Source organism: Aplidium turbinatum, chromosome 10 (genome assembly GCF_918807975.1).
Source record: "Aplidium turbinatum chromosome 10, kaAplTurb1.1, whole genome shotgun sequence".
Lineage (NCBI taxonomy): Eukaryota > Metazoa > Chordata > Ascidiacea > Aplousobranchia > Polyclinidae > Aplidium > Aplidium turbinatum.
Window position 1 is genome coordinate 9,335,323 of NC_137481.1, and position 12,305 is coordinate 9,347,627.

Below are 12,305 nucleotides of genomic sequence, written 5' to 3' on the forward strand. Positions count from 1 at the left end.
ATCATTCCCTCTTGGAGTACATGCCAAGACGAAAAGCAAAAACTAATCAACATCAAACGTGGTCCATAACGCAAATCATATCTCTGTTGCTGTTATTTTAAACTGTTTTGTTTTTACGCTTCTATAAATTGTTTTATTTGAACTTAATAGCAATCTAGTGATAAAAAAGCATACTATATATTACATTGCACCGCGACATAAAATTGGATGGCAAAACACTCCACGATTCACCATCGACACTTTATCTATGCTCTATTATGTATTGCACCGTTTGAAGGAGTTGCGGCGTTGGTTGTGCCCGTCTTCATGGTTTGCAATTTACATACATTTGGGAAGCGTAACTTATCATTTTTCAAAATAAATTTTTGTAGTAAAACTTATGTACTTTATCAAGTTTTGTCTGAAATTTTTCCTTCTACACCAAACAGCAATTGAAACATATCCTGACAAGAATGATCCTTTAAAAATTTGAAGAATTTTCCCAAGTCCATATGATAATCTCTTCCGCCATGAACACCAAAATCTTTCTCTGCAACGATGTCTGGAAATTTTTTGCTTTTTTTGAATTCTTCTTCGCTTGAGCCAATTTCCTCTCGATGCACAATACTAAGTCTTTTCCAAGTTTGTCGCCGTAATCTAAAATAATGATATGTCACAGATCAAGTCGCAAGATGCAGCAATAAATCAGTTTACCTTTAGAACATTAGCCAGGTTTAATTAATCTTTTACTACTGTATAAAAATTAGGTATACCTTTGCCAGTATTCTTCACAATTTTCTTGAATTCCTTCTACACATACAATTCCGGGTTTACCAGGCATACAAAACCCTGTTAATCCAAGCTCTTTAGCCCACTCCAATATCGATTTCCGTTTTTCTTTGTTATAAATATGATGGCTGTATATCCAAAGTCGTATGAATGAATGTGACATAGTTGGTTCCTGGGCAGTTTCCATGTCAGTGTAGGGATCTGAAGAATTGATATATTGCTCCGATTGGTGTGCAGCCCATTGAAGAATCTGTTTAACAAATTCAAACTCCAAAAAAATGTAACGGTGATGAGGTTGAGAACAACATGAATAAAAAACATAATTTTATCATTTCATGCAAAACGCTAAGTAGCAATATAAATTATAAAGTATAAATATAGGACAAAAACAGGAAAGTAGCCGAAGTCAACACCTTATCTTGAGATATTGGGTGATGGACTTGCATTTTTAAACTATATGCCAATCATTGCCTTTCAAATCTCAGTATAAAAGGTTGCCATCATTAATTTAGTTGGTTTTATTCTAACCATCCACAAAACTCAACACTTAAAACAAATGCAACAAAACAGGATAGGGAAGCATCACCTGGTATAAACAAGTTTCTCCCAATTCAATTGAATTTATGTGTGTTTGTAGATCTTCATTAAATTGTTGTTGCGTACTTCGGGTCATACAGTCACATCTGAAAAGGGTAGCCTATTTCTTTACAATGCATGGACATATAGACCGAGAGCCTACGACAGAAGATTTCACCCCATAAGGTACAAAAGGTTTGAGCCCTTGAAGTTACTGGGGTCAACCATGTCACTCACAAAAAGTATGGAAGATTGACCGCACCGGGTGGATCTGGACCCTAGAGCCCCCTAAAAAGCCCAAAAAGGGGGTTAATTTCACCCCATAAGGTACATGGACCAAACTTGGTGAAAACGAAGTTCTATGTCAGGACATCACAAAAATATCAAATCTAACAATATTTTCGAGTGGAAAGGTGATGTAAGACTCCCCCCAAAGTGACCTCCCAGGGGGTTAATTTCACCCCATAAGGTACATGGACCAAAGTTGGTCAAAACGAAGTCTTATGTCAGGACATCACAAAAATATCAAATCTAACAATATTTTCGGGTGGAAAGGTGATGTAAGATGCCTTCAAAGTGACTTCCCTTAATGTGACCCCCTCGGAAGGTTTATTCCACCCCATAAGGTACATGGACCAAACTTGGTCAAAATGAAGTCTTATGTCAGGACATCACAAAAATATCAAATCTAACAATATTTTCGGGTGGAAAGGTGATGTAAGATGCCTTCAAAGTGACTTCCCTTAATGTGACCCCCTCGGAAGGTTTATTCCACCCCATAAGGTACATGGACCAAACTTGGTCAAAATGAAGTCTTATGTCAGGACATCACAAAAATATCAAATCTAACAATATTTTCGGGTGGAAAGGTGGTGTAAGATGACTTCAAAGTGACTTTCCTTAATGTGACCCCCTCGGAAGGTGTATTTCACCCCGTAAAGTACATGGACCAAACTTGGTCAAAACGAAGTCTTATGTCAGGACATCACAAAAATATCAAATCTAACAATATTTTCGGGTGGAAAGGTGATGTAAGATGTCATCAAAGTGACCCCCAGAGGGTTTATTTCACCATAGAGTACATGGACCAAACGTGGTCAAAACGAAGTCTTCTAGGGCACCACAAAATATCAAATCTAACAATACTCTCAGTTGGAAAGGTGATAAAAGACCTACCCAAAAGTGAATCTCCTCCTATAGTTTAATTTACTTCATCCCTTTCTCGAACCAACCTTGGTGTAACGAAAGTGCTATGCCAGGACAGTACGAATGGATTAAATTTAAAAATATTTTTATATAGGTTTTGATGAAATACATTCACAAGCTGTCCCATGATGCATGAAATGGAACTATAGCCTACTTTACAAAAAGTTTTTGTATAAATCATATTAAGTCAATCGAAAAAAGGCAACAGGACATGACAATACATGGCTTTGTAACACCAAAAACAGAAAGTACGTAAGAAGCATATAGGCTACAGTAGCCAGAAAATTGATCCAAGATCTTGATACCACCACTAAATGTGGACTTAATCGAACAACTGACTATCCAAATCAAAACGTTTCGAAATGAATCATTTGGAACGTTAATTTAGGCAGTAATGAACATTTTCCAGCTGCTACAATAAATAACCCAATAAACCCAATGTAGTAAATTTTTGTTTAATGCCATTTGCTTCATGTCTCCAATCAGTTATTGTAACTGTTCATTCATAAACAGAGATTGTTTGTGTAAATGTAAACGGTAACTCAATTGGTTAGCGCGTCACTTCTGGAACGAAGAAGCTTCAAGATCAATAGCGGCGCTGGTTCGACTCTCGGGGTGTGCGCTTGAGCAACGCACGTTAAGGGCTGCTCTCCATTCAGCGGCATCTAATGGATGGAATAATTCCCCGACAACAAGCCTTCAACAATCGGAAACTTCACTCTGTCAATCTCGGTGACCGGGCCTGCACCAGTGATTCAAAGCCTCTACAAGTATGCGAAACTGCCAGGATTAAGCTCTGCAAGAAGCTTTACCAGTCCGAGGATAAAGATTCAATCAATCAATCAATCACTGGTGTCGCTTTTACTTTCTTCGTCTTATTCTTCAGATTCATACAATTCTCCTGTTATATACAGAGAAATAAAGACTGTACGAAACAATTGCTATTATGCACTACAGATATGCGTAACATACAATAGTAATTTTATTATCTTTTACAGACGTCTATTTTTCTTCGAATAATGCAACATTGCAACTTACTATTAACTGGAAAAAGTTCAACATTTATTTGTTATTTAGTGCACCCAGGCATTTTTCTCAAGATTGCAGAAACTATTGGTTATAGGTTCCTAAAACGAAACTTTACAGCCAGTTATTGGCTAATGTTTACAGTAAGAAAGTAAACGACTGATAGACCAAGAGAAAGTTTTATATTTATAAAGGGTAACCCAAGCGACATCCAATGCTGTTTACCTTCTTCTTGACTTTCCTGGATGAGATCAGATTCCACGCAGAGACATCTAAAGATGCTTTATACCTTTACCTTCAAACCACACCACTTTATAAGAACCTCCTTCTTCTTTCCAGCCATACTCTAGCAGCAACGTTGCTGCTTGTTCACTTCTAGTTGAAGATAACCACCATCTTGTGATGAGATGTGTGCGCCTTGTCTTCTGGAGAAGTACTCGTAAACAAAGTGGTAGAGTACTACTATCTACAGTAGCTTCTGGTATGCATGATATCCTTTCATTTTCTTTTTTGGGTTTGTAGCCGTCTAAAAACATTTGTAAACGGACTTCGTTGACATAATTAATTTTCTTGTTTTTGTACATGTTACACACAAAGTTCTCTATGGCGATGATAGTGTCTTCACTAATTTCTTTGTCGTGTCCGAGTTGGCTAAAAGCTGCCTGCGCTTCGTGGTTTCCTTGGAGTAATTTCAGCGGCCGCACTTTCCCTTTCCTGCTAAATGACGAGGTGTAATCAGAATCTGTAAAGGCATGATATGCAGGTAAACACTTGCAAATCGTCACTCCAAGTGCGGTAGGCCTATGCAGCTGGTTGATGTTGATGTACCGCTGCGTGTTATTGCTTTGCAAGCCAGCTTCTATCCATATCTTTAATGAAGGATCAAAAGTTCCATAGCAACCTAAGCCAATTACAAGACAGTCAGTGTCAGACGTGCGGATAACCACATTGCTTGGGGCTGGTACATCGCAGACAGCTTGCTTTATCTCTGTATATAACAGGAGAATTGTATGAATCTGAAGAATAAGATGAAGAAAGTGAAAGCGACAGCAGTGACAATGAAGAATAAAGAAACGACCGTTTACATTTACACGAACAATCTCTGTTTATGAATGAACAGTTACGATAACTGATTGGAGACATGAAGCAAATGGCATTAAATAAAAATTTACTGCATTGGGTTTATTAGGTTATTTATTGTAGCAGCTGGAAAATGTTCATTACTGCCTAAATTAACGTTCCAAATGATTCATTTCGAAACGTTTTGATTTGGATAGTCAGTTGTTCGATTAAGTCCACATTTAGTGGTGGTATCAAGATCTTGGATCAATTTTCTGGCTACTGTAGCCTATATGCTTCTTGTGTACTTTCTGTTTTTGGTGTTACAAAGCCATGTATTGTCATGTCCTGTTGCCTTTTTTCGATTGACTTAATATGATTTATACAAAAACTTTTTGTAAAGTAGGCTATAGTTCCATTTCATGCATCATGGGACAGCTTGTGAATGTATTTCATCAAAACCTATATAAAAATATTTTTAAATTTAATCCATTCGTACTGTCCTGGCATAGCACTTTCGTTACACCAAGGTTGGTTCGAGAAAGGGATGAAGTAAATTAAACTATAGGAGGAGATTCACTTTTGGGTAGGTCTTTTATCACCTTTCCAACTGAGAGTATTGTTAGATTTGATATTTTGTGGTGCCCTAGAAGACTTCGTTTTGACCACGTTTGGTCCATGTACTCTATGGTGAAATAAACCCTCTGGGGGTCACTTTGATGACATCTTACATCACCTTTCCACCCGAAAATATTGTTAGATTTGATATTTTTGTGATGTCCTGACATAAGACTTCGTTTTGACCAAGTTTGGTCCATGTACTTTATGGGGTGAAATACACCTTCCGAGGGGGTCACATTAAGGAAAGTCACTTTGAAGTCATCTTACACCACCTTTCCACCCGAAAATATTGTTAGATTTGATATTTTTGTGATGTCCTGACATAAGACTTCATTTTGACCAAGTTTGGTCCATGTACCTTATGGGGTGGAATAAACCTTCCGAGGGGGTCACATTAAGGGAAGTCACTTTGAAGGCATCTTACATCACCTTTCCACCCGAAAATATTGTTAGATTTGATATTTTTGTGATGTCCTGACATAAGACTTCGTTTTGACCAACTTTGGTCCATGTACCTTATGGGGTGAAATTAACCCCCTGGGGGGTCACTTTGGGGGGAGTCTTACATCACCTTTCCACTCGAAAATATTGTTAGATTTGATATTTTTGTGATGTCCTGACATAGAACTTCGTTTTCACCAAGTTTGGTCCATGTACCTTATGGGGTGAAATTAACCCCCTTTTTGGGCTTTTTAGGGGGCTCTAGGGTCCAGATCCACCCGGTGCGGTCAATCTTCCATACTTTTTGTGAGTGACATGGTTGACCCCAGTAACTTCAAGGGGTCAAACCTTTTGTACCTTATGGGGTGAAATCTTCTGTCGTAGGCTCCCAGACTAATAATCTTTTAACATGGTATTGCTAAAAATTGGCGCCACCACAGCATCATTTTATGCAATACGTTATACAGTAATCTATTTAAAGGCAATAACTATCTTTCTTTTTTTTTCGATTATGACAACACACATTATAAAAACAGCTGGAAGCAGCAAAAGGAATACCGGTATATTGATCATTCATTCAGCTGCTCCAATTTTGGAATGTCATTAACTGTCAAGTCTTAGTTAGATAACCTTTTCAGCATCATGTAAGTGCTTTGTCACATAGCCTTAACGGGTTGTACAGTGTCATAACAGGACAAACACAAAGGTTGTAAAGCAGTGTCATATCGGCATGGTAACCTATTTGAAAACCTTGCTAAATGCCAAGTAATTTGCATTCCAAGATCAAATGCAGCTTCAAAGAAAATGTCTCCACTCTCCAGCAACACACATTAAAGCCTGGCGAGTGTTTTATGTTCAACTGTATATAATAAAGTAATAAAAAGATTCACCTTAAAAATACTTGAGGTAAAGAAGCCAAGGGATAATCTATTGGTAGAGTAGCCTTTATCTTCAAAACTCTATTTTCATTGTTTTTTATTTTTAAGTTAATTAAAATATTCAACTTTTTAGTGGGGGGAAAAGAAGCACCATCAGTTTCCACAAACTGCTTCATCAACATAAAATCATCATGATTATCAATGACAACCTCATCTTTGTTTGGGTAAATACTTTCCAAAACTTCCACTTCAGATAATTGTAATTGTACTTCTTCCAAGTGAGTCATCCAATTACTCTAAGTCTAAAACCTGACATAATATATTGACTTAAAAGTAAGGTTATAAAAAATGCTAGGTAAAGTTATGATACAGACAAACAAGTGTACAATGTTATCTACAGATATGTAGTTGGTTGCCAAAAAGACTAGCAAAGACTAAAAAATGTTTTAACTGTGGTAAGGCTTGGTTTGTGAAAATCTTTATCATGGGACTGAGAAAGCATTTTTAGAAGCTTTGCATTTTTTTAAAGGATTTGAATCACTGATGCAAGCTTAAGTACTGAGATTGAAAGAGTAAACTTATTCCTTGTTGTTGCCTGTTAATTAATCAGTTCATTATGTGCTGCTGAATGAAGAGCTATCTTTGAAATACCTTGTTACAATCAGACCCGGATTTAGAGGGGGCAGTTGCCCCGGGACCCGACTTTTGAAGGGCCCCCCTATGTGGTTAAAATGTGATTTTGTGTTATTTTTTTTCCTTTTGGCCTTTAAAGTTTCTGCAAAATGCTGTGCAGTACTTGACTGACGCTACTGTAAACGTAGAAATGGTTTTTGCATGGGGGCCCCCCGATCTAAAAGTGCCCCGGGCCCCCCATCAGCTAAATCCGGCCCTGGTTACAATGCACACCCTGAGAGTTGAACCTGTATTGTTTGATTTTTCCATAACCCCCCAAAAGTTTGTTATCCTTTCCTACTATATTTATAGGCTACTGCAATTTTTCTAAGATGGAGATTTGGCCAACAGTCTCCAAAAATGCTGCAGGCATCATATTTGTATTTTATGTAAAAAATTAGGCCTGGGTAATTGTAGATCTTTTTTTTGCAATGGTAGGCTAGGCCATGGCCTACGAAAATGGGTGGTCTAGACAAGCCTTCAGAACTAGACATGCACAAGCCTTCAGAACTGAAGTAGATTAGCAGACAAAAGTGTACATGGGTTTTACATTTGCCTAAAATATTTCTTGTAGTGTTTTAGTGTTCAATTGTTCTTCATTTTGCATTCTGAATATTAGCATATTGATAGTTGATAAAGTACGGTAATACCTACCAATGAAAAATATTGCATTCCATTTAATATTTAAACTATTGAATTGTGTTTACATTTTCCTTCATAAGTTGCAACTTTTTTTCTTATACCAAAGCTTTTCATGATAAAAAAAACAAATGAACAAAATCATTTGAAAAATATTTTAAACGAATGTAGCACACAAGTACATGTCCATCTGTAATCAACTGCAGCCTTCAGTTCTGAATGCTTGTGCACGGTGTCTAGGCCATCCATCATGACCCATTAGTGAGGTTACCACTAGAACCTGACCATGGAATCGACAAGGATGAAAATAAAGCATGAGTTGTAAGGAAAAAAAGTGTGGGTTTCGAAAAGGTAAACCATTGTACAATTATTAAGGAAGAACGAGAAGCATGAGCTGTAAGAAAAAAGTATAGCCTACGGCCCTACGTTTTTAAAACTGAAAATTAAAATTTCCTTTTCGTATGGTCTGGCGGCCTGGCCGGTTCCTAGCTAGCATTATTTACCCATTAGTAAGATACCAAAGTTGCCAGATAATCTTTTGGAAATTACAGATATTCTTCCTGTTTGAATCGAAGGGGTTTAACCAAGTTTAGCACAGAAAGAGAAAAACTTCCATATCTTTGTTTTGAAAAATATGTACAAACAAAAGCACAATAAAAAACACTAATAGTATCATAAAAAAACTATGATTATCTATTGTTAAAAACAAAATTTCACAACACATACAGTAAAACGCAGCAAAAAGTATGTCGGTCAGATAGGCTGATGTTCAATAAAAATTTAAAAAGAATAGTTTACTGTCGCTGTCGCAATACCTAAGTAAATCCTGTGATTTTATGCAAATGTTGAAAAATCATTATTTCCTACAAAACTAGAGAGAAAAAAACAATAAAATAAAACTCTTATACAAAAACAGCAACTTTTACTTGCTACCATCAAAGGTAAAGCAAAAACAAACAAAAAGTAATGATAACTTAGGCTATAACTTACTCTCAGGCTCAGTTTGATTTGTTTTTATGTCTGACCATCACAACGAAAAACAATTAAAGGGGTATTAAAGGAAAAACCTGACTTGGCGATTTTCCACGTTCTTTGTGTTTAACATGCTACCATAAAACGATTTTCAATAAAATTTTGCCCCATTGCGGTCTGACCACCATTGTGCGCGTGCTTTTGTCAGAGCTTTCAAAACGAGATTGGCCTGAGCAACGAAGCGTGCGACTGTAAAGAACGTCATAAAGTCTACGTCATAAAGTCTAGCAATCAACCGATTACGCAATAATTGTTACTGCGGGCGATTTGACTGTAGGCTATGTATGTATTTACATCAAAACAGCACATTTTAACATCAAAACAGCAGACAGTTTGCTCAAAACATCAGATTGGTAACGTGGCTTTTGTTATTGCTGGACTTTATGACGTATTCTTGAGCTGTGTTTGCACGTTTTGGTCATTTTGAAAAAAATGAAAATAAATGAAACACTGGACTTTGGGCCTTGCCAGCGCCATTGAAAACAAATTTTTTTGGGTAATTGTTTTTGAAATGTATTCTTGAATGTTCAGTTTACTCATTTTAATGCTTAATTCCAGTTTGAAATTTTCCTTTAATATGCCTATAAGCTAAACATAGGATAAAAGGTTGAAGCGACAAAACACGATGTACCGTAGCTATGCTCAGTGTTGGGCGCGATAACTCATTTTTCAGTTAAGCGATAACGATAAACGAAAAATGCCTATAGCGATAACGATAAACGATAAATCAAAAAAAAGTTAAGCGATAACAATAAACGATAAATTATCGCCGATACTGTCCGATAACGATAATTTTTTTTTCTTGTGGGGATCGAATCTTCAACCTCTTGATCCAGAATCAAACCACTAAGGTAACCGCCGTGCTTATAATTATACCTTCAGATACCAGTTGGATGCTTTTATCAATTGAGTTACACCTACCGCTTACGTGCAGTAAGCAAAATAATTAAATCAAATGAAAATACCATAAAAAATTCCAAACTTTGTATTTTGCTTTCTGCTTAAAGGCTGTTTACAGCAAAGTCAGCAATAATTAAAAAATTCCCAAAAACGCAAAATGCTTGAAAATTTATCAGTAGCCTATTATTAGCTTCCTCTTTTTTTCTCTTCGTTTTCTAACTTTTAAAATACTTCTAACGTGTTGCTACAGTGCCAAACTGATCATCCTGTTATGGTATCAAGCATAGGCAGTGATGGGCATTATCGGCGATAATTCATCGGCGATAAATTTTTATCGCTTAGCGTTATCGCTCAATTATTTTTTCAGTTATCGTTTATCGTTATCGCCAAAGGCAATATTTGATTATCGCCGATAATTAATCGCCGATAAATTTTATTTCGGATCAACACACAAGTGGAAAGATCATGAAAGTAGCCTAATATTTTTACTAGCCAGCACCTAGTTAATGAAACTAAAATTAAAACCAGTTCTTCTTCAGTGCCTGAAGTGTGTGTGCACAGGTCGTTATCAAGAGAGGGAGCACGCCCCCATCCAGCGACGACCCTGACAACACAATAATTTTTAGAGTTGCAAATTGCAATGCAATGAAATGCATGCAACAAGTCTCTTGTTGTTTTGCTGCAATGGGCAATCGCGAGTGAATTTTACAATTAAAATGTAAGCGCACAGGCGCCACAACTTCCTTTGAAGCAAAGCGAAAGAAATTGGCAAGTGGTTTGTGAAAGTGTCGCAATACGAGGCCGCTTTTACATAGGAAACATGGTCTTTTGCGCCACCTCACGATCAACTATTTTATTCTTGTGTTTTCTTTTTTCGTTGGAAGTGTTAGTTTTTAGTAATTGTCGTAAAAAAATAAAATCTCTCTCGTCAAAACATGAAACTTTTTTTAGCGCATCAAATCTTTAGATGAGTAGATTAACTACAATTGCAAGAACTTGCCTTGAGACGTGCGGTTACGTCACAAACTCAGATTAAAAGACAAAATTCACACACAATAACAACACAAGATCGGTTATAGACTGTAAGATCGATTTTTTTCTAGCTTGGCGATATAACTTTAATCCAAAAATAACCGAATGCATAAGTGCCATTTAACAAAGTTAACCCATTTGTGCCGAAAGTGAAAGTACTTAAAAAAAATTTCGGAAAATTTAAATATTGCATAATTATGACCTAAAAACATATCACAATTATTATTTTCTTAATTGTGTTTGTACTTTTTGAGAAAAAAGCCGTCCTATATAGGCTACAGTATAAGACGCTAGGCAAATCCGTTATCAAATTTCACAAGTTTCTTGTGCGTAATGCTTAACTCGACCTGTTATCAGTCGGGACCTGATGGTCCCGCCCTTCACTAGTTTTGAAAGTTTATATAGAAGGAATTTTCCTAAAGCGCTGATATTTCTTGACTTTTACTTTTTATCATTTGAGCATCGTTTAAACTTAATTTGGTTATTTTTGGAACATTATGTGGTTCACAATAAGCATTTTGTCACAGGTTGTTCAGAAATGTTGTATAAATTCCTATATTTTGGCAATCGGCCTCGAAATGACTCATCGTTTCTGCTATTGTATACACAGTGGCCGCAGTCAACCGCGAGTCAAGTCATCAATCACACATTTAAACTTAGAACTAAACGCAATGGGACTCATAGTGCAATTTATCGTTTTATCTAAATCCCAGGCAGTTTTTGTTGCGTCATTGCACAATCTCGGCAAATGAAGTTGACCAGTTTTTACGAAGATTCGACGTGTTCAAAACATGAAAAGCAAACTTTGGCTACTAGGAATCATCCGTTACTTTAGTTTAGTATTTACACTTTGCTACTTCTGAAAAGAAAAACAGGCTAATCACAACCGAATCATCAACCACAGTTATCCACAAAGCGTTGTACCATTATGTGTAGACGACATCAGAGGAACGGGTTATTCCAAAAAAAGAAATAATTTCGGCAAAGTTTCTGATCGTCGCTCCAAATGCAATATGCCTTTTTGCACAAAGCACATGTTGAAACTATGTATGTCATGCCATTCATGACATGTAGGCTACAGTTGAGTAGGAGCAATCTTTCTGGCGTAAGCACTACCTGACTACTCACAACAGAACAGCGAGCATCGTGTTTCTCTAAATGCTTGTAAACTGAATGTTTCATAACTCCACGATTATTTGTGTGTTGATCCAGAATTGTGGTACATTTCATTTTTAATTATGTAAAAGTAAAATTAACTATTCTTACATTGTCTCGACATTGCCAGACTCAAGTTAAACAACCCAGACAGAAAAACTCGTCATTTTTACATTGATTCAACGTCTGAAAAATGACGGGTTTTGCTGTCTGGGAAATTTAGCAAAAAGCAGCAGCCCAGGCAGAAAAGTTGGCTTTTATATCGTTTCAACGTTTAGCTACATTGAAAAGTATCAAAAA

General features: G+C 36.7%; 1 protein-coding gene across 1 annotated transcript; it reads right to left on the bottom strand.

Moving 5' to 3' along the window:
* Positions 1-7: 7 nt before the first annotated feature.
* LOC145779132 (RWD domain-containing protein 2B-like) lies at positions 8-7,181 on the bottom strand. Its single transcript, XM_082590706.1, has 4 exons — positions 6,588-7,181; positions 1,355-1,451; positions 753-1,018; positions 8-636 (listed from the first exon to the last, which is right to left on the bottom strand). The coding sequence occupies exons 1-4, from the start codon at positions 6,860-6,862 to the stop codon at positions 390-392; spliced, it is 885 nt and encodes a 294-aa protein (XP_082446832.1). The 5' UTR covers positions 6,863-7,181; the 3' UTR covers positions 8-389.
* Positions 7,182-12,305: the final 5,124 nt, after the last annotated feature.